Source organism: Rattus rattus, chromosome 4, assembly GCF_011064425.1.
Source record: "Rattus rattus isolate New Zealand chromosome 4, Rrattus_CSIRO_v1, whole genome shotgun sequence".
NCBI classification, from domain to species: Eukaryota; Metazoa; Chordata; class Mammalia; order Rodentia; family Muridae; genus Rattus; species Rattus rattus.
Window position 1 is genome coordinate 180,983,709 of NC_046157.1, and position 23,086 is coordinate 181,006,794.

Sequence of the window (23,086 nt, forward strand, 5' to 3'; positions counted from 1 at the left end):
TCTCAGCTAATACTACTGTCTCTCTGGTTTCTAACAAAGGTAAACAATCCGGTCCTCCAACACGACGTACAGGCTGCTTCCACTTTCAAAACAAGTATCGAAAGAATGTCTATGTCGAATCCTGTCTTCATCTCTGCAGCATTAGACACTATGCACTCAGCCCTCGCTTCCATAGAGGGTTAGACAGACCGCATTTTATTGTTGTTTTGTTTCGAGCTGGGGATGGAGAGCCAGGCCCTTTAGCACACTAGGCTGTGCACTGAGCCACATCCCTCCTTATTTTGACGGCTTGCATTTCACTTAATTTTACTCTCATGATTTCCCTGTTTTCCAGACCTTGTCCGTACACTTTTAAGATGCAGCATTAGGACGGGAACACAGCACAGCAATCAGCTTTCCCCTGTCATTCCCCACCTGTTAGCATCCCCTTCTCCCGTTACAAACATTGCCCGCAGAGAGCAGAGCTGGGCAGGTCCCACTCCAGCTTCCTCACAACAGTTAGCTCTAGCGCCGCGGAGCATTTTAGCACAGACAGAGCTGACTCTACCTCAGCAGTTACCTTTCTCTCGGCTTCTCAACGAGACCCAGCGCCCAGCTTTCAGTAAACTCCACGACTGCACGCGAAAACAGCCGCCAAAGAGCTTTAGTCTAGGCCAACCTTGGGCGGTTTGAATTTTAAAATTTCCGCCAGCGCTGACATCAGGACGCCTGCGGCGGCGAGTACGCATGCGCGCTCCATCCGCGTCCGCCCTCTTCGCCGGAAGTGTGCACGTCCGCGCTGTGACGCGCTCAGGACCCCTCGCGGGTCGTCCTCCGGGTCCGTGACCGGAGGGGAATCTTTCCCTTTTTGGGGAGCTGGCGTCTAGGACGAGTAGCGAGCGCCACGGGGCCGAGCGGCCCGAGTCCTCCTGGAGTCGGGTTCCGTACAGCAATATGGCTGCGCCCTGGAACTAGGGAAGCTAGGGTTTGCTTCCGAAAAGATGGCGGCCAGGACCAGGTTTATATGAGTGCTGTTTCCACGGGGCGAGTCTAGGAGGCGGCGTGAGATTTCCTAACGGTAGGAGAGGCTGTCGAGTGCGGTGACGGATATTTATCATCAGGCTGCCCTGCCCCAAGTGCTGTAGATTACCGCTGCCCAGAGTCGGAACTACAAGGAGGCATTGCCAGTTCCCGGACGGTGGTGGCGGGTCCCTGGGCTAAAGTTTAGATTCCCGGATATCGGAGCTGTTGTGTCACTAGCTAGGGAAGTGTAGTTTTGGGCTAAACAGTCTTTCGAGGTAGAGGTTCCCTAGCGGTCAAGTGTCTCCTCAGCTCACGTCTCGACCGGGGAACCAAAATCGCAGGTATCACGAAGATCCCCATCACCAAATAGCAGTCAGCAGACATATTAGCCGGTGTTATAGTTCAGACTTTGTGAGCAGCAGTTCATGGGGGATTATCTTATTTACTTCTCCAAACTAATGGCAACAACACAAAAGTGATCGTTTTGGTTGGGCGTTGTAGTACACGCCTTTACTTTCCACGCTCTGGAGGCAGTGTGTGTGTGTGTGTCCCCGTCCTCTGAATTTGAGGCCAGCCTGGGTTTGGGTTCAGGGACAGCTAGCGCAACATAGTAAAGACACTGTCTCAAAACAAAACAACCAAATAAAACCTCCCCCAAACCCCAAACAACAAAACAACCCCCCCAAAAAAAACAAACAAACAAATCCTCAAACAAAAAAGATAACTCTGAGGCTCAGCGAAATCAAGTACCTTAGCTTGAATGCAGAACACACCTTTATTACCAGTACTTGAAGCAGAGACTGGTCGATCCCTGACAGTCTGTTGAATTTGAGGCCAGTCTGATCTACCTGTCGAGCTCCAGAGCAACCTAGTGAGACCTTGTCTACAAAAACAAAACAAAACAAAACAAACAAAAAAGCAAAACCCAACACTAGCTAACGGTCAATTGCATAAGATATTTGACTATAAATGTTATTAGATGCAGCTTTAGTTTATTTCTTATTCTGTGCCCTCTTAAGGTTTCCACTACATTATACTAAAGCTATATCCAGAAATGCAGAGCATATTTTACATGAAGATAAAGAAGTTCCAGAAAATATAGTTACTGCACTGGGGCTCAGACAGATTATAAATCTTGAGGTTCTGACCTAGCAAACTAGTTAAGTTGTGTGCTTCTGATGTGCTATTCATGCTGCACTTCGCTTGTCTGGAGCAGTCCTAATCTGCCCTTCCACTGGTACTGATTAAGTAGGGCAGGGATCTGAGTAATGGAATGAGTTCCTGCTGCGAGCTTGTTTGAAAGCACAGCAGCTCCTTTTCCTTGAGATTCTGTGGCCCTCTCTACAGAGGTTTCTATTAGTTGAAAAGGGCGGTGTCTTGTAGGTAATTTCTATTCTTTGACTTGACAGGACACTCATCTTTTAAGGAGTTAGTGACTTGAATACTTGGACGATGTGGACTAGTGCTTTGATTCAAGGACCAAAACAGGACCATAGAGGACCAAAGAAAGGAGGATCAAACTGAAATGCGTCTTTGGCTAAGTTGGCTGAAAATTTTGAATGACCAATTCTGAAATTAAGTGACATTTAAAGTTCTTCATTTTTGCCCCTTAGGGGTGGCATGTGCACACACCTTGTATGTTTAGATATAAAACCTACTGTGGGCACAAAGCACATCATCGAGATACAGGACATTGAGAATGTAATTACAACATTGGGTATCAAACCCTGAACTCCCATACCGAGCACTCCCAGTCCTTGTTCTGATTCTTGATTATCAGACCCCTCCCCCACCCAGAATGTCTGTGGTGCATCATTTGCCACCTGGATGGTTACTGGATCATCTTTCTTTCATTAACAAAGTCAACTATCAACTTTGCCAGCATCAAGAGCCTTTTTGTAGCAAAAACAAGCCCACTTCTTCTGTCTACCTGGATTCTCTTCAGCCGGATCTCGTGTCTCCTTTTGGAACTCCTGCTCCGTGCTTTGCTCCTGACTCCACTACTGTGTTAGACAAGGAGGATGGTGGAAGTTGTGAAGTGATCACCCAAAAATATGTTTTTCGGTCCGAACTATTTAATGTCACCAAACCTTACATAACTCCAGCCGTTCACAAAAAGGACCAGCAAAGTAAGAAAGATGAAAATCTAGTGACCGGTGAAAAACAAGAGGTCTCTGTTTCTGTTGGGAAGGTAAGAGGTTTTTTTTTCTTTTTCTTTTTCTTTTTTTTTTTTTTTTTTTTTTACAGGAAACAAATTTAATTAAGTAAATCAAACATCTTCCCATTTTCTAAGTATAAAAAAGAGTTAATAATGCAGAAGGTGTTAGCACATCCAAGAGCAGTTGTGGGTTGCCTTCTAACTCGTTGTGTGCCTCCGTTTCCCAAGTGCTGGGGTTCTAAGCAGGCGCTGTCACCCAGTTTACATTCTAACAGTCTACTGTTTAAGGACAACACATTGCATGCTTCAAAGCCTAAACAGAGACCGAAGAGATGCCCCAGCAGGTAAGGCTTATGCACCACTCCCTACAAGGCACAATGAATGAATGAATAAATAAATAAATAAATGTATTCTACATGCTTGTGAGAGAAACCTCAAAGAAAGCAAGAGTTTTGTGACCTCAGATTCTTCAAAATCATTAAATTGTTCTTTTGTATCCCTTCCAGGTGAGGCAGGTAAAAATGAATTTATTCATCATAACTGGATTTTGTTACTTGCTTATATGCCTTTATGGGAAAACATGTTGTCACCACACCCTGCTTGTCAACCTCATTTGGATTGCCTTTGTGATTGTACATGTTACTCACGTGACTCTTCTTAATCCTCAGAATATAAATTGTCTGATACTCTGATTAACTGATAAAGTTGGCGATTGCATGAGACTTTAATCTGTTTCATCTGTTGGCTTCATTCTCCCAGGTCTCACTGCCAGCAAGAGTGGTAAACAATGCTAAATGTTTTTACACCTATTTTTGCTTTCAAAATTTCTATGACAAATTTCCAATTATTCAATGGAGTTTTAAAGTCCTGTCTTTTGGGAATAGGCTCATATAATAAAAGTTTGAGAGGAGGGTATTTTTGGAAAGGTTTCTATGATGAGACTAGGAGAGCTTCTGTGGACTGTGCATATTTATAAGGTACTTGTGTTTGAGCATATGTTTTGGAGCAGCTTTCCAGAAGTTTGAGTATGGTACAGTGGTACACAGTTGTAATTTGAGCACTGGGGAGGTGGAAGCAGGAGGAACAGGAGCACAAGGCCACCCTTGGCTGGCCAGAGAGTTCGTGGTCAGCTTGTGGTATATGAGATCCTCTCCCAAAACACCACCCCAACAACAACTCCTTCCCCCCAGCACCGAAAATAGACATTTGAGCATACTACATAGGATTAAATGGTGGGAGTAGGGTTTTTCCTTCTACCACGTTGATGCTTGGCCCTGAGGATTGAATTGAGGTTGTCAGGCTCAACAGCAAGAACCTTCAAAGTGTGCTTGAAATCTTTTGGCTGTGTTTCTTGAGTCCAGAGGTGACTGTGCAAACTCCATTTAGATGTTGTCTTGTTAGGGGTATGAATGAATGATTGTTAGCAAATGTGTGAGCTCTTTCCATCTACTTTTGTGCATAATGATGAAACAGATAAGCACAGTGTCTGTATCCATTGTACCTTATAATGGGTTAGAAAACTAGGAAGCATACTAAGAACAAGAGTAAGGAAGTTACTCATAGAGATCTCTTCCACTGTAGGACGCACCTGAAATGCAGTCAGAAATGCATGGTTTTTCCTTGGACATGTTTTTCGTTTTCTACTTTTTTAAAGTCTTTATTTTATTTTATGTATGAGAGTACACTGTTGCTTTCTTAAGACACACCAGAAGAGGACATCGGATCTCAAATAGATGGGTGTGAGCCATTATGTGGTTGCTGGGAATTGAACCCAGGACCTCTGGAAGAGTAGTCAGTGCTCTTAACCGCTGAGCCATCTCTCCAGTCATGTTTTTCCTTTTTAACAAGCAGGTATTGATTCATCTACATGTGAAGCACAGAAAAGAAAACGTCAGATGTGTCACTGTCATTAATTCAGACCACCAGGCATGTGACTTTAGCTTGGGCAAGAGGTTGGGTTTTTTTGTTTGTTTTTAATGAGACACTGACTGAAGTTCAGGCCGTCTTGGACTCATTGTGCAGCCCAGGCTGTTATAAACTCATGGCTCTGCCTCTGCAGTGCTGTGGTGATGGGTGGGTGCAGCCATGCCTGACAAACTGCCCATTTTAATGTGAAAGATACAGATGGGCATATGTAATTAATACTATCCTAGTGAAATTTGTCATTTCTGATATGCTAATGAAGTTAGAGTTAGCCTAATCTTACATCTTTTTGTGTAATTAGCCAACATATAGTTTAGCCTGTTGAGAATTTGATACTATGTTAATAGCGAGTCAGCAAGGGAAAGAAGTGACAGCTCTATGTTCCTGCTCTCATGCGTGGTGTAGTCAGGGTATTACTAATACAATTGGTTTGTCTATAACCCTCAGATCAATTCTAAAGGCCTTTAAACATTTCCACTTATTTTGTGTGTTTGTGTAGGTACTCTTGTGCAATGGTGTACATCTGGAGGTCAGAGGACACAGCTCTGTTCTGATGAGTGTTATCTTGACTGCTCTCTAAATACCTTTTAAAATATGTTAAAATTGTCATCCCCCCCACCCCAGGCAGTTTTGCTATGTTGCTAAGGTTAGTTTTGAACTTGACCCTCCTACCTCCTGGCTGCTGGGATTATAGCTATACACCTCCCCTCCCCTGTCGTTTCTCTGAACAGGGTACAGGTAGCCCAGGCTGTTCTGGAATCCACTGTATAGCAGAGGATGACCTTGAACTACCCTTCCTGCCCCCATCTTTCATTTCCTGATATTGCAGGCTTGTGATGCCATATTTGGTTTTAAGTTTAGTCTGACTGTCTGTCTTTCTCTCTCCCTCCCTCCCTCTCCCTGTCTTTCTCCTTTCCTTCCTCCCTCCTTTCTAGTTATTTGATTTGATGTGTGTAAGTGTTTTGTCTGTATGAACCTCTGTGCACGGTGTGTATGTCTGGGGCCTGCAGAGACCAGGAGAGGACGTCAGATCTTCTGCAACTGGAATTATAGTCATGAGCCACCAAGTGGGTGCTGGGAAGTAAACCTGGGTCTTTTGCAAGAGCAATGCTCTTAACCACTGGTCCTTTGCTACAACCCTAGATTTTCTTTGATAGCTTGTAGATGGTTCATGTTCAGAAGAAAGTTGAGAGTAATTATGTCATATGCATGTAAACTGATTGGTAACTATGTCAATTGCTATGAAAAATCATAGTTCTTATTCCATGGGCACTAGTACCCTTTGCATTTATTTTGGTCTCAGTGGAACTTTTTACCTTTTAAAAATAGATACAATATTAAAAATGTAGTACAAAAAATAAAATCTAGCAGGTTTCAAAATGTCAGCCTTGTGATAGACAACATTATTTTTTCTTGTCATCCTCTCTTTAGAAACGTAAAAGATGTGTTGCTTTCAATCGAGGTGAATTGGATGCTATGGAATATCATACAAAGGTAGGACTAAAATATTGATCATGCAAGAAGATTAGTGTGAAGAAGTATAAAAAAATGACCAAAATCAATAAGACTGTGTCTTAGAAATAAAGCATTTGTTTTGGTCAGAGTTAAAATTCGATAGCGGTTTATTGTTTCTTCTTCATAATGAGCACTTTAGGCCAGTTTTATTAACACTGTACATATTTCTGTCGGCTCAGGTGGTTGATGGACCATGACCTTGGTTGAGTTCATGGAGGATGTTTCAGTGTTCTTACTTTCTCATGTTTCCCTTCATGTGTTGAATTTAGTTCAACAACAAACAGCTGAGCACAGACTGTTCTCTGACTGTATATTTGTATATATGACATGAAAACAGAGATTTATTTAGGGGTAAGAAGGGGACCAGTGCTAGGAGAGTGGAATGAGGCTGTTTTATCCATGAAGTCAGCAGGGTAATGTGCTTTTGTAGAGTCAGATCGGCTAAAAATTGCATAGACTGAATTAGAACTTTAAAAAAAAAAGTCTGCACAATCTGTATTTTCAGTATTGAAAATAATGTGAGGTTGAAATATATAACATGAGAAATTATGAAAAGAATGCTGACAATTTACAGTAGGAAAAAAAATCCCTGAAAATAACAAGAAAATTTCCAAAATATGAAATACCAGAGTAAATATACTATAGCAATAGATGGACAGCTGCATGGGGTAGTCTACAGAGGGCCAGCTCCATGATCATATTTTGACGCCTTATACCATGATGAATTGTTGATTTGTTTGAATTAATTATTCTAGTTAGCCTAGAAAATGAGACTTATCTTGACATTTCATACATATGGATCACTGTACTTTGCTCACATTCCACCTCTACTACCCAATCTACTACTCTTCTCTCCTTTTAACCTTCTTGCTAGTCCCTCCTCCCTCCAAGTTGTCCCCTTTCTTCTTTCATGATGAGCGCTTGAGGACACACACACACACACACACACACACACACACACAGAGTTAAATACCAATATGCATGTACATCATCAAATATACACTCTGTATAAGAGAAAGCATGCATTATTTTGTTCCCCTTTCCCCCAGTTTTCTTCTCTTGGTTTGAACATTTGGTACATTTGGTAGGTATGTTCAGATTGCTAATATAGAAGTCATGGAATAGTTATATATTGAATTCTTTTTCCTCCCAGAAACAACCATCATATTTTTTTATAGCTACCACTAACAGTACATAAAGGTTCCAGTGTTTTCACCAAAGCATTCTATTTTGTTTTGAAATTGCCATCCTAGTGGGTAAGAATGCGATCTTATTGTGATTCTGTGTATCTTGCCATTTTATATTTTTACTTCCATTGTGAGAAAAGCATTTTCTAATCTCTCCTGTGATTTTATCTTTGACCTGCATGAATTATTTAGAAGAGAACTCTTATTTCATTTGCATTTGGGGTTGATCTTAGTATCATTTTGCTCTTGATTTCCAATTTAAGTCCTTTGGGGTATAAAAACAAATTCTAGTTCTTTCGCCTTTACTGAGCGTTGTTTCATTGCCCACACATGAATTACCTTGGAGACTGTACTCTGTGGGGTGTGTTATATATGTTATATGGGATGTATGTTCAGTAACTGTTGGATGAAGTGCTCCTATGGGCAGTGTTGAGTACTTCAGTACTGCACAGTTCTGTGTGTTAATTGTGTTCTTGTGTTAGTTGTTCTACTCTTACTGGGTAGTGTTGCTGGATATTTGATCACACCGTGAACCCTGAGATTGTGGTATTTATTGGAAAACCTGTTTCTGGTTGTGGTATGGCTCAGCCCTAGCACACACTTAATCCAAGAGCTTTCTTTTTATTGTTTTGAGGATTAAATAAAGTCAACCATAGGTCAAAAGGTGGAGCAAGCGAACAGCTGACAGGGAGTGAACATAGGAAAATACCATAGAGGGTAGGAAGTCAGGCGGATGGATAGAGAGACACACAGGAAGTAGAAGGAGGGGACATTCATGTAGAAGTTAGGTCTTGGTTCTACGTCCAGTCCTATGTGCCCAGAAATCAGACTGAGACTCAAAATATATTTACATATACCTTTGCCATATAGCGCTAGGTTCTTCTCAGGTTAGAATCATAACTTAGGATAACCCATTTATTCTACCCTACGTTACGTCATGTGGCTGCTTACCTGTGCTCAGGTACCATGCATCTGTCTCCTCACCTCTTCCCAGGCAGATCTCCTGCCTGACTCTATCCTAGAATTCTTTCTCCTCTGGACGTCCCACCGATAGGTTTTAAAAGATGGGTTTAGAACAGCGTGTATGGTCAGTATTTCTCCCATGCTGAAAAATGTGAGCTGTGGTTCCTAGCACCCTGTGAAGGCTGAGATTTTAGGAAGTGAACAAGGTGGTCGACCATGATTTCATAGAGATGGCAGAAGGTGTAGAAGGGCCAGCACACAGAGCTCTGTGGTCGGCTTCAGTTCACAGGTGCTCTTTGTACCCCACGTCCTGTCCTCTAAGGGTGTGGTGAGGCTTTGCTGTGCAGAGCGTGTGTGGTGGTTACTTTTTTCATCACCGCATCCAGATACCTGACAGAAACAACCCAAGCAAGGAGAATGCATTTTTGGCTCCAGGTTTCAGCATTTCATATACTGATTGTCACACTATTTACTAGTGAGCTTATGTGGTGTGCTTCATTCTGTAGACTTCAAAAGTATACTATTAGTAGTCTTATAATCTCATTATAGTAAAAATTACTCTATACTTAATAAAAAATGGATTCAAATATATTAATTATTCAAATTAGAAATGTAATTATTTGAAAAATTAAATTTTATATTTGTATATGGATATTTTGTCTGCATGCATGTCTGTGTACTATGTGTGTGCCTAATGCCTTTGGAGGCCAGACAGGGTGACAGATCTCATGAAACTGTATGGACAGGTGGTTATGAGACTATGTGAGAGCTGGGAATTGAACCCAGATTCTCTTTAATAACAGCCAGTGCTCTGAACTGCTGAGTTATCTCTCTAGGCCTGGAAAAGGATTTTAAAGCCAATATCATTTGAATGTACTTCAAATAGTTTTTTTTTTTTTTTTTTAACAGATCAGAGAGCTGATTTTGGATGGATCTTCGCAGTTAATCCAAGAAGGTCTCAGAAGTGGTTTCCTTTTCCCACTTGTTGAAAAACATGATGGCATTAGTGGACGCATCACTTTACCGCTTGATGCCTGCAATTTGTCAGAGTTATGCGAGATGGCAAAGCATTTGCCTTCCGTGAATGACTTGGAGCTTCAAACGCTACAGTTGATGGGAGATGATGTGTCTGTTACAGAGCTGGACTTATCTTCACGGATCATTGAAAACAACTCTAGCTTTTCCAAAATGATCACTTTAATGGGACAGAGATATCTGCTGCCACCAAAAAGCAGCTTTCTTTTGTCTGACATTTCTTGTATGCAGCCACTTCTTAACTGTAAGTAGTTTATGTGTTTTAGAACAAAGTAATTTTTCTCTTGTCTCAGAAGTTAAGAGTATGAACTTTGAATGCAAGTTCAGTTTTAACGCTGACTTTTGCTCTGTGTTTATCTTTGAGAGAGTCTTGTTAAGTAGCTCAGGCAGGCTTTGAACTTGCTGTTTATCCCAGGCCTTGGTACCTCAATTTTGCCTTAGCTTTTTTTTTTTTTTTTTTTTTTCCTGGAGCTGGGGACTGAACCCAGGGCCTTGCGCTTCCTAGGCAAGCTCTCTACCACTGAGCTAAATCCCCAACCCTTGGCTTAGCTTTTTAGGTGCTAAGATTACAGGTTCAGAACTCAGAGGTTCAGAGTTACAGTGTCTTTGAATAAATCCCATAAACTCTTTTGTGGTATTCCATTGTGTTTGCGTTTATAATGAAAGTCCTCTCTTGGGCTGGGTCTGTGGCTCAGCTGAGCATGCCCAAGGCCCCAGGTTAAAAAAAAAAGTACTGTACTTTTGAAATGTATTAATTTATTATTATCATTGTGAACATCTATTGTGTGTGTAGAGGTCAGAGGACAGTTTTTTTTTTTTTTTTTTTTTTTAAAGAATTTATTTTTTTTTTATTAATACACTGTAACTGTCTTCATACACACCAGAACAGGGCATGGGATCCCATTACAGACAGTTTGGAGTCTGAATTGAACTTCTGGAAGAGCAGTCAGTGCTTCCTTCTCCTTCCACCCTTATGTGGGTTCTGGAGACCCATCCAAGATAAGCACATTTGGTAGCCTTTATCTGCAGATCATTTTGCTGGTCACTCTTTAAACGTTTTTGTCTTAACAGTATTTTTATTTGTGTGTGTGTGCATGTGCGTGTGCACACGTGTGCAAGTGCTTTAATTTTGGGGAGCATGTATAATTTTTGTTTTTGAAGAAGTCTGTGTATTCAGATCACGGCTTTCCTTATGAGAGTGTGGGCTCTGTGGGATGTTCTCAGTCCCTGTGTTTAGCCCTTAGACTCGTCACATACAGAGGGCGTTTCTGAAATTGTGCTTTTGATTTCAGGTGGTAAGACATTCGATGTGATTGTGATTGATCCACCATGGGAGAACAAATCGGTTAAAAGAAGTAACAGGTATGTGGGATCAGTTATCTGTCAGATTGTGTTCTAGAACTGCAGTCCCCTGTACATTCTGGTTTAGTACACTAACATGCTCCTATCAAAAATTAATTTCCTTAACTCTAGGTACTTGACTTGGAGAGGATATATGTGTCTCTACATATTAGTTATCTGTAACTAATGTAACAGTGTCTGCAGCTGTCACTAAGGCCTGAGCCATGCAAGGCTGACTCAGTGACACCAAGGCTTCCTTATGAAGCCACATTTTGAAGCTCAGATATGTGCTACACTTGTAGTTTATAACAATGTGCTGGGAGTAAATTCATCTAGCCATCCTCTGTACTTTTAGTTTATGTCACCTCATAGAATGAGCTGGGCTAGGTACTAGGATAGCATTTACTTTTTTTTAATGCATTTTTTTTGTTATTAACTTGAGTATTTCTTATTTACATTTCGAGTGTTATTCCCTTTCCCGGTTTCCAGGCAAACATCCCCCTAATCCCTCCCCGTCCCCTTCTTTATGGGTGTTCCCCTCCCCATCCTCCCCCCATTGCCGCCCTCCCCCCAACAATCACGTTCACTTCCCTCCTACTTTCAATGAATGCTTCCAGTTACATTTTTCCTCAGCTTTCAGTTTTCCAGACATAATAATTCCTGTTTTGTTGTAAACTTAGACAAGTTTTTCTTCAAGAGTTATCTTTAGCTTTCTTAGGAATATGCTTATAATGCATGATAGTTCTCTTTTTAAGTTGTAAGAATTGTGCAAAGAATTCAAGTATCTATTCTGATTGTGTGTATTTGTATTTCTATATATGTCTATATATTTTTCTGAAATATATAGACTTGAAATATGGACTGAAATATAAAAACTTAAAATAAGAGAAAGTTGTGACTCACCATATGGGCGCTGGAAATCAAACCCAGATCCTCTGGAGGAGCAGTCAGTGCTCTAAGCTGCTTAGCCATCTCTCTAGCTCCAAAAGAAGAGAAAGTTATTCTTACAATTTTGGCATATATCTAAAAAAAGCAAAGGTGCTATATATCTTCATCATAATGTTGTCAAGTAGATAACTGTGAAGCTCCTATGGACATGTTAGTGTCATCTGTGAGTTTATTCAGAGTTCACCAGTTGTTGTAGAAAACTTTTGTAGCACACAGAAACCACCCATAATCATGTTCTGTGCTGAGATGTATGCCCTCAGAGTCCAGTGGGTCCTCTGTGACTCATAACCGCACTGTAATAACAGGTAGTAAGTTCTATGAAACTTTCTGACAGATTGTGCAGTCTGAGGTGATTTTAGAGACCAATAGTTGGTTTTAAAAGTGGGCTCAGTTGTGAAAACCGTGCCTTCAAACCTTATAGTTCAGCTAGCTGTGGCAATACATTTCAGTTCTCTTGGACACCTACCTAGGTATAAAGTTGCTGTGCCCTGTGATGAACCTATCCTTAAAAATTTGAGATACCAGAGGGAGCATGAAAGTTTTCTTAGCTCCAAAAAGGAGTCAAGCCATTGAAAACATGTCAGTGCAGAGTTTCGACTTTTCCTACTGTGACAGAATAGTCTCTGAACGTCTTCCTCTGAGAAAGGGATAGCTGCTGTGCTGGGAGTGTGATGGTGGATGGCAGGAGCCCAGGGTGCTTGCAATCTGGGTTCTTTCAACCTGTTTATCTGCTTAATAAGGAAGGTTTGTCAGCCATTCCTGACCCCTTTAATGTAGTGTTGCCTAGATCAGGCACCAGATGCCTGCCTGAGCCTGCCCTCTGGGAGACTCTTTTTTTTTTTTCCCCTGAATGAGTAGAGTTGCACAAGCTTCTTTGGAGTTGACTGAGGAATGAAACAAAGTGGAGGAAGACTTAAGTCCATGCATCCCTAGCCTAGTTACTTACTGATGGGAGGAAATTGACAAAATCCCCAATAGAAGCAGCGTACAGAAGGAAAGGTATGATTTTGGCTCATGCTTTTAGGAATGTCAGTCCTTCATATTAGGAGAGGTTGGCACCTCTTTTCACAGCTTTAGGAGCATGTAGCAGCAGACAGGAAGTAGAGAGTACTAGGTTAGGACCCTTGAGTGGGCTTAGCTTTCCTAGATCTACCACCCCTTCTATTGATCTACTCAGCCAGCCAGTCTCCACTCCTAAGGTTCTCTCCAGTCTTTAGAACACCACCACAATCCAGACTTAGTATTCAACAGTGCATGGGAGACAGTCCAGGTTAAAACAATATTTGGGCCTGCAAGATGGCTCACTGGCCAAACACAATTACCACTAAATCTGATGACCTGACTTTAGTTCCTAAAATTCACATGATGGAAGAAAAACTGACGCCCTCAAATTGTTCTCTGACGTCCACACACACCCTACAATAAGTGAACACCTATACCAATGAACAGACAAACAAACATAATTTTAAAAAGCCTGGTTTTCCTGCTTTCTCCATCTTTTTCACTTTCCTTGTCTTCTTTTCTTTTCAAATTGTATAATCCAAGAATGCTTACAGGTTGATAATGAACTACCAGAGAGGTTAAAGATGCAGAAGCAGGGGAGTGATTGACATTACTGGATGTCAGAATATAGAAATGAGAAGACAGAGTCGGAAGGATAAAACTTCAGTAGACAATGTCATACATTTCCCAGTAGAGAAGATGTGTTGATGTAGATAATAAAGTTATAAAGAGGAGGGAGATAGTCTGGTAGGAGACAGACTTGGTGGCTTTTATTTTAACTAAAGTCTGAGAAAACTTCATCTGTCAAGGCATGGGCAAAGGACCTGAAAAGTGGTGAGAATTTTGCAGTATTTAACTATGGGTAAGTAAAAAAAATCCATGATTGTTTTGAGAACTGGAGAATAGACTCAGAGTTTCTTTTGCTATGTGTTTTTCTTCACTTCATTTATCTGTATGAAGAAGTTGAATACCTTTGTGGTATTAGTATGTGTGAGGGTATACTTCAGTGATGGAGTGTGTGCTTTGCATGCACAGGGGCCTGGGTTCAGTCCCCACTGTGTGTATGTATATGCACATGCACATATCACATGCATGTGTGATGACAAGGTCTAGCTTATGTAATTGCATTGGGGTGTTGGGGAGTGAGTGTAGTTATTTGTGCAGGTGGATTAACAGTCGTCTGTACATTATATGGGTTGTGTTTTAAAGTTGCCCAGGATAGTATCAAAGCCTTACCTTTTGAGGTAGAGGGCTCTCAGAGATTCAGCACACTGAATGTTGAGAATAAGGACAAAATGAATTCATTGAGGAAGGTTTGGGGCTAATGTGGTTGGATAACGTACCTCTTAAAGAGAAGAAGAGAATGTGCCAAAATTGAAAGAGTCCAGAAGCAATAATGGGACATTAGAATAGAGCTTGTCATCTCCAGTTGTATGGGAACTGTTGGAGAAAGAGTTGTGTTTGTTTGGTTATTTTATAGTGTTAGGGTTAGGGTTAGGGTTAGGTGTAAGACAATGGACCTATAAAATAAGACAGAGCATGAAGACTTGAGAGAGCCCAGTGGAACTGATTGAGCTGGAAGACAGGAGCTGGTGTAAAGGAAGGTGAGGTTGCAAGAGGTGATAGGTGACCTAGGGGTCAGCAGTGTGTGCAAGACATGAGACTTACGTACTTGAGACGTACGCACTTGAGGCTTGCACACTTGGGGCTTGCACACTTGAGGCTTACAATGGGGCGGGGCTCCTTGCTGAAGCCAGCCTGCTCTTGCATCCCTGGCCATGCCCGTGCTTCTTTGTGTCAAGTGATGTCACCATTTGGTTATCGGGACATCAATTTCAAGCTCATTCTGAGGGGGCTCCTGTAAAACACAGGGTGACAAAATCCAGACAATATTGTTTAATTCTGAATGAGAGAAAAGGCATATTAGATGTAGAAAAATTACTGAAATGTAAATCATATGAAATTAAGAAACACAAGACATACAGCCTAGCAATTTAAAACTAGTAAGAAAAACGGGTGCATGTGTAAGTGCTGGTGAGCCCACCAGGTGTCAGTGTGACTCCATATTTAACCACACGTGAATGGCTCCCAGACCCTTGTATTTGTGGAGTCCTTCCCCTGCTTATATGTCTTCTGGGTGAATTTTCTTACAGTTTTTTTTTTTTTTTTTTGTTGTTGTTCATTTTTTAGGTACAATAGTTTATCACCACAGCAGATAAAGAGAATGCCTGTCCCTAAGCTGGCTGCTCCTGACTGTCTTGTCGTTACTTGGGTGACCAACAGGCAGAAGCATCTGTGTTTTGTGAAGGAGGAACTATATCCTTCATGGTCTGTGGAAGTCATTGCAGAGTGGTACTGGGTAAAAGTGAGTTCAGAAGTTAGCTCAGCGTCTGTTAGCTCAGCGTCACTCTCTACTCACAGGAAGACGCTGACTGCTCTTAGTGTGTCCATGGCACTGTTGTTGTCCTCAGGCTCTGATGAGACCTGTCCATGCTCTGTATCTGGACACCCGTCTTCCTGCTCTGACGGCGTTGTTTATCCTGTGTCTCTGTAGTGGGGTCCAAAACTGCTGGCCTGTTGGTTTTTAAACAAAATCTTATGTATGTATATGTGTGTGTATATATATATATATATAACGGGTGAGCCATCTCTCCAGCCCTTTAAACAAAATCTTAATCATTTAATTTTACCAATGAATATTTGGGAGCCAGATGTTGTGGTGAAAGCCTGCTAGCTCAGAGAGACACACCCAACTGACCTTCTTCCTCAGCAGACATCCCACAAGAAATCCCCTCTCTCACACCATCTCAAAAAACCTTTTTCAAACTGAAAGTCCCTCCCTTTTACTTCTGTGTGTCTCTCTATCCATCCTCCTGATGCCCTCTTAATCTTTGTGTTTTTTTCTTAGAAATCCTATGTTCACTTCCTGTCAACTGGTTGCTTGCTCTCCCTCTTGACCTATGGTTGACTTTATTTAATCCTGTTTACAATGTTGAATATTCTGCAGCACCAGCCTTGGGAAATCAGGGAGAGATCAGAATAAAGTTGTAAAAAGCTCGAATTTATTAAAAAAAGTTTGTGTACACACACATGTGCACTCCCACCCACGTGATAACTGTAGCTGAAAGAAGAAGTTATGACTGCCCTGCCTTTATTCTCCCTGTCATATACCGAAATCTCATTGCCCTTTGCATTCCCATGTTTCCCCCTTTTCTGGGGGTGAAGGCAGAGAAACAAGAGCACGGAGGAGAATTATGGGAAGGCGCAGGGACCAAGACTCTGTCATTCTCTGTTTTTTCCCCTGAGACAGGGTCTCCTGTAATCCACACAGTCTTGTTCTTGCTGTGTAGCCAAGGATGACTATCAACCTATGTAACCATAGTTAGCTACCTTCTAGGCTCTCAGTCTCTGCTACTTTATTTTGGAGATAGGATCCTGCTAAGTTTCCAGGCTAGAATTTATAGCACCAAGAGCCAGCGTCTGCACCAGGTTCTTTCTACCTCATCACCTACTCCACTTCCTTCCCTGACTAAACTGTGACTCTGACATTCTGCCCTCTTAACTGTGGAAGGCTTTATTTATTTATTTATTTTTTTGGTTCTTTTTTTCGGAGCTGGGGACCGAACCCAGGGCCTTGCGCTTCCTAGGTAAGCGCTCTACCGCTGAGCTAAATCCCCAGCCCCGGAAGGCTTTATTTTTAACTACTTGGTCACATGGCCAGTAATCAGTGAGTGTCATTTCAGTGAATTAATGGCTGAATTAACGATGGCCTGGTTTCCAGGAACAAGTAATCATTGAAAAGTAGAGATTGTTTATGTGTGAGAGGACAACACAATGTATTTGAGGTCGCTCTAGAGCGCTCAGACGGGCCTTATGGCTGCGTGGTCCAGTGTGGCAGCTGCTGTGACAGGTGGCTCTCGAGTTCACTCTTCACATTGGTGTTGCTGAGGGTTAGATGTGTGTTGGACCTGAAGGACCCACTTAACGACACACATCATGGTACCTTTTAAAACTGATTGCATGTGGGAATTCTGTATCAGACATGCTAGATTAAATGCAATTAAAGTAAATTACCTTGCTTTTTTTTTTTTTTTTGCTTCTTTCTAATGTTACTACTAGAGAATTTAAAATTATATATGTGGCTTGCATTTGTGGCTCATATAATATTTTTTATTGGAGAATACTAGCCTGGAGGTTTAATAACTCCTCTTTTTGCTGGAAACTGTATAATGATGCTAAAAAATAATGGCTTTCCTTGATTCCTTTCTTTCAGATCACAAATTCAGGGGAGTTTGTGTTCCCATTGGATTCTCTACACAAAAAGCCTTATGAGTGTCTTGTTCTGGGGAGAGTTAAAGAAAAAACTGCTTTAGCATTAAGGTAAGAAAAGCCATTTTTCAAAGTTATATAAATAAAGGCTTTTAAAATTAATACAGTGATCATTGATTTTCCTTAATTTTTATACTTTTGAAATCTGAAAATGGCCCAGAGCTGAAAGTATGTTATATAATAAATAAAAAATTTATATTACCTTTTGTTTTACTAAGGATATAGTGGTTAATATGAAAAATGACATTCTAAAAATGTTTGAATTTTTAAATTGATTTCTCTCATTGATTCTATCCTTAAATTATTTATTAGTAGAATTAATTACTATTTGAGAGACAAAAAAATCAATGCAACTATAGCACATAATTAAAAATTATCCTTTGAGTAATAGCTGGTTGTTGTGTTTTCAGTAGGAATGAAGCTGTAGGAACGCCCCCGGTTCCAGATCAGAGGTTGATCGTCAGTGTGCCCTGTGCTCTGCACTCACACAAGCCGCCTCTCGCCGGTACGTTTCTGTGAAGCGGAACTGTTAGAACTTGAAAATATTCAAAGAAGGGTGTTTTGTAGGCTTATGAATTGGATGTTTGCTTTAATATTCTGAAGTGTTACAGAAAATCCGTAGCAGAATTTATGAGCTGGAGCACCGGTTAGGTAATGTTACCTCAGGTTTTCTTGACTGTCTGTGTCCCTCCAGGTGTGGCCTTGACAGGTGAAGGCCGTTAGGGCCTCAGAGGAGGAGTTCAGTGACTGGCCTTGTTTTGCCCTCAGGTTTAGGATTCAGAGCCAGAAGATCCCTTGCTTGTTCTAAAACCAGGAGCCCAGGGTAATAACAGAGGTGTCTAGGATCCCCTGAATGTGGTAATTTATTTCTTCTGAAGGCAGGCTACCATTTTGCAACATGGGGAAGGCAGTTGCTAAGGCTGCAGTTCCCTCCTCATTGGGTGGAACTGAGCAGCAAGGATCAGTGGTGAGTGCTGGCCTTGGGCGTCGGCTCCCATGAGTGGGAGTCTTGGCCTTGCTGCTCTGGCAGGTTATCTAAGTCCATCCCCCGCCACCCTCATTCCAAGAGTGAGTGACGATATCTAGTCTTGCAGGGGGGTAAGGACTGCTTCCATGACTTAGAATGTATTTAAAAGTCAACAAATGCTCAAGCTTTCAGATGGGGGTTTAGTCATGGAAGTCCTTGAGAGTGTGAATTTGATAGTCAAGGTATATTTTTTAGATAATTTCTTCAGGAAAATATTTTATTAATTTGATTATTACTACTTAACAAGGAAGGCAAATACAAAACAAACAAAGCCACCAAATAGCAAGAGAACTTCTATAAGCTGCCACTCCAGAGAACTGTGATCCACTTGTCATTTTTACTTTTATAGGATATAGTCCATGAGCTAGGAAAAGAAAACATAAGAAAGTAAAAGCTCGGGTGGTGGCTCTGTGGGTAAGAGTTATTCAAGTCGTTCATGGCTATGTGTGCTGGTAAGCCCCTCACTGGGAGCAGAGATAGGTGCTTCATAGAGCGCTCACTGGCCAGCCAGTCTAGCCAAATGCTGTGCGTCCAGTGCAGTGAGAGGCAGAGACTCATGAAGGAGGACGCCTGCTCTGACCTTTACAAGCATACTATGGTATTTGCGTGTTCTGTGCTAGTACCAGACTGTACAGCACAGATATACATGCAGACACACCACAAACAAGAGGAAGTATACTCAGGGTTTCTGTTACCTTGGATAACTTTCAAAGGAGTCCTTACAGTACCTTTAATTTGAGAAATATCCATATATGTTTGACCATTCTTTGGCCTAGAAGGATCCTCTGAAACCTCACCTTTGGGACTGCATAAATGTTACTAATGCATTAGTCTATGACCTGGATGAAGGTGAACTTTACTGCTCCTTGAGAGAAAAACATTATCCAACATCAGTTGTACTGTAAGGAAATCTAATTTGTATACTTTAATTTTGTTTATTGTTTGCTGTGTACCAAAGCTTAATTTATGAGCCATTTGACTTAGCTTTTATTGTTTGCTATAAAAGATTTACAGAAAATATAATACCCTAAGCCTTTTATTCTGAAATAAATTTTAATCTATTTGTCATTTCATTTAAAATAGAATAAAAATATGTTTAAAGATTACTCTTAAGTGAGTCTATAAATTGCAGTTTGGCTGTACTGCCAGTGGAGAGCAGCACAAACACATTTTAGAATCAAAAAACTTATCAACCCAAAGTTGTATTTGTGGGGAAAATTTGAATGACTCAATATAGTTAATCTTCAAGTTTTGGTTACGTACTAATATACGACAAGTATTTGTAGTACTTTTTTGTTTTTGAGTTCATGTAAGTTTAGTGTATGTATTTTAGCTTAGACAGGTACAAGTTAAAGCTATTAGGAAGTAACTCAAAGATTCCTGTTGTGCATTTAACAGTAAAGTCAAAACCCTAGTCTGTACATAGTACTTAGAATTATTTCCTGTGAATCTTATTAATTTGTTTTACTCAAAACATGAACTGTTCTCTTTTGCTTCAAAACCTCAAGATATATCTTTTTAATTAAATTATAAATATTTTAGAATGTAAATATAAAATATAAGTATAAAATATATTTTTTTAAAATTGTAAAACAATTTTTGTATGCATAGGTGTTTTGTTTACATGTTTATCTGTATACCTTATATGTCCCAGATGGTACAGGAATGAAATCCTGCTCCTGTGTAAGAGCAGCATGTGTTTGTTTTGTTTGTTTCGTTTTTATGGAAAACATTCCTTTCTCATACAATACATCTGGATCACAGTGTCATCTACCACCCTCCTCTTCCCAGTTCCCCCTCCCCTCCCCTGCCCTCCCCTCCCCTCCTCTCCCCTGCCCTCCCCTCCTCTCCCTTCCCCTCCACTCCAGATCCCCTCCGGATCCTCTCTCCATTTCTCATTGAAAAAGAGCAGGCCTCAAAGAAACAACAACCAAATGTGACAAAATTAAATAAATAAGATTAAGCAAGAGCTATTACTTCAAAGTTGGGCATGGCAACCCTTCATGAGGAAGAGTCCTAAATGCAGGCCAGAGTCAGAGTAGTTCGCGCTCTCACAGTTGAAGCAAGTGCTCCTAACCACAGAGCCATCCCTTCAGCCCCATCATCAAGAGAACATCTTTGTGCCAAAAGACTGAGGAACTGAAGTAAAAGCTTCATTACCATACCTCAGACCATATTAACTTCTAGAAATTAAAAGGGAGATTTTGGGTTTTGTCCTTTAGGTCTCTAGGAAAATCTATTTCAAGTTGTCTAGTGTTTAATTCCATACTTAGATAAGTAGAATCTTTTATGTCAACATTAAAACTTATCAAAACCTAAATTTGGGTTAGTTCAATTGCAGGCAATAACAGCTTTAAATATCTTTTTGATTTTTGATAAGTAATAGTATACTCTCAGACAAAGAACATTCTGAAATTAAAAATGTTTTAATAATAGTATAATAATTTTATTAATTATTTGAGAGTTTCATATATTTTAATCCTGTTTACTCTCTCTCCCTAACTACTCCTAGATCTACCCTGCCATAATATGTTTTCTACCATAATATGTTTTAAATTTTGCAGTTGTTATCTCTAAAGTCTTTCCGTTATTTCTAAAGAAGCCACAAGGCTGGAAGTATTGGTCAGGGGTAAAGTGAGGGGAGAATGTGCAGGGCCCTGGGCTGGATCCTTCTTCCTGAGGAAAAAAAGAAAACCTGCAGAAGCCTGCCTGTCATTCTTAGAATCTGATAGGCTTCTAAGACCAACTCAAAATAGCAACCTAGAACTGTGTTCTACGTGCTAAAGTACGTATTTCCTGGAACTATTTTTATATCCAATTCCTGTTATGTGGTTGAGCAGCCAGAACATGACCAGGGTTGCAGTGATTTGGTTGTTTGCCTCTGAGTGGATGGGCTTTTAAAACACGTGACGGTGGTCTTCCTTCTCTCAGGCAGTGCGGATCACAACTATGTAATTTTTTTTCCAACAAAAGATGGATTTTCAGTGTAGTAGTTATGAATTTTTAGGTAAGGACTCCTTAGTTGAATGGCATGGTGGAATTTAGGCAGAGCTACAGTGTGAAAGCAAGGAAGTCTTCGTCCTTGCAGGTTAAAGCTGTGGAGCTGTCCTTGATGCTTTCCGATGCTTGTGTCTGTCTGTGTACAGCTCTATTGCTTAATTCTTTCACTAATGTATGTGCTTAAAACTAAACTCACAGCTTACCTTCTGTTTTAAAGCAGGTTGTCCCCATATTATTTTTGTGTTTTTTTAGTGCATGGATTGCATTTATTAAAAAATAAAGTAAATTAGTTCTCAGGAGATGTGAGAGTATTGGAAAACGAGTCAGTGTGTGGGCGCTGCAGCCCTCAATTCTCATCTGCAGACGAAAAGCAGTAAAGCAGAACCAGCAGGTTCAGTGGTGCTGCTCCCGCACTGTGGATGCCTGCTCTTCTGGCTCCTGACATGGGTAGCAGAGTGGCCATGACATGAGTAGCAGAGTGGCCGTGACAAGTTTGGCTCTAATTTGCTGTCTGTTTTAAAAACTGAAATATCCACCTCTTCTACTCTTCCCTGCTTTTTAAAAGAAAAATATGTTTCTTTTTTAAGATTGATTTTTTTTTTTTTTTTTAATTTGACAGAAGTTCTGAAAGACTACATCAAGCCAGGTGGCCAGTGTTTGGAATTGTTTGCTCGAAATCTACAGCCAGGTTGGATGAGTTGGGGCAACGAAGTCCTCAAGTTTCAGCACATGGATTATTTCATTGCTCTGGGGTCTGGACCTGACTGAAAAGGTGTGCTGCCTTTACCCCAGCTCCTTTCTCCGAACTCACTCCCCTTGTACCAGGCCGTGTGTTAGACATAGGAACTTTTATACCAATCAATCAGTGTGCGTAGCAATGTATATACATCCCCCACAGCCCTTTGCGGTGAGTCTCTCCCTTCCTTCCCTGATCTCTGGTGGTTTCTTTTCTCATGTTAGTGTTAGTGTTTCCTGTTTAGAAACCTCTGGATGTGGAGCCATGTGGTGCAGAAACCCTTGAGTCTGGCTTCTTCCACTTAGTATTCAGGAAAACCACTAGCACCATTTATAAGCCGCTCCCTGTGTACTTAGGAAATGGTTAGACTGAAAGCACTTGGACAAGCTCGCTTCACCTACTCACTGATTTCACCAGACATTAATTTTGAGGTTTGTTCATCTTTTGAGGGCGTAAGGCTAATGCCTTTTATTATTACTTTAAACTGCCAGTTGAATACATGACTCATTGAATTATTAAGTATATTCCTTTAAGCTTTCTATGGAGTTTTCCTGTCTAAATTTTTTTTTTGTTTGTTTGTTTCCGTGCACCGGATATCCTGACCCACACCTGACTTTCTGCCTTAAAAATAAAACCAAGGCCACACCTCGCTTGAGCCTGGCTTAGTTGCTGCCCTTGCTCTGTCCTCACTGGGCTTTACCACTGTGTCCATCCCAGTTCTCAAACTCCTCCTCACTGGGGTCCCAAGCCTCCCTGCTCAAGCTCCTCACTCTAGACACAGTTCATCTTTTGGGACAGACTCTCATGATGTAGCCCAGGTTGCCCTTCAACTTTAATCCTGCTACCCTGGGTTACAGGCATGCATTACCATACAAGGTGCTAGATATAAACCCTGAAGGGATTTTTATTTTCAAGAACAC

At 41.0% G+C, this 23,086-nt stretch overlaps 2 protein-coding genes across 3 annotated transcripts in view; one reads left to right on the plus strand and one right to left on the minus strand.

Annotated features, from left to right (window-relative positions):
* Ndc80 (NDC80 kinetochore complex component) overlaps positions 1–696 on the minus strand; it is a 31,395-nt gene extending 30,699 nt beyond the window's left edge. The window contains exon 1 of the mRNA XM_032901760.1: positions 560–696. The gene's annotated coding sequence lies outside the window, so the exon portion shown is untranslated. The remainder of the gene's footprint in view (positions 1–559) is intronic.
* Positions 697–2,650: 1,954 nt separating this feature from the next.
* Mettl4 (methyltransferase like 4) lies at positions 2,651–22,815 on the plus strand. 2 transcript variants are annotated; one of them, XM_032901761.1, is made up of 8 exons: positions 2,651–3,193; positions 6,515–6,577; positions 9,658–10,027; positions 11,076–11,145; positions 15,265–15,439; positions 17,348–17,454; positions 17,817–17,908; positions 22,050–22,815. In XM_032901761.1, exons 1-8 carry the CDS (start codon positions 2,801–2,803, stop codon positions 22,196–22,198), a joined length of 1,419 nt encoding a protein of 472 aa, XP_032757652.1. In that variant the 5' UTR covers positions 2,651–2,800; the 3' UTR covers positions 22,199–22,815. The 2 variants fall into 2 exon arrangements, with proteins under 2 accessions (XP_032757652.1, XP_032757653.1); XM_032901762.1 differs by lacking the exon at positions 17,817–17,908.
* Positions 22,816–23,086: the final 271 nt, after the last annotated feature.

Bases quoted from the DNA above. Each gene is read 5' to 3' on its own strand.
- Mettl4 (XM_032901761.1), top strand. From the start codon at position 2,801: ATGTCTGTGGTGCATCATTTGCCACCTGGATGGTTACTGGATCATCTT. The intron at 10,028-11,075 runs GTAAGTAGTTTA...TTTTGATTTCAG, and splicing joins TATGCAGCCACTTCTTAACT to GTGGTAAGACATTCGATGTG. The intron at 17,455-17,816 runs GTAAGAAAAGCC...TGTTTTCAGTAG, and splicing joins AAAACTGCTTTAGCATTAAG to GAATGAAGCTGTAGGAACGC.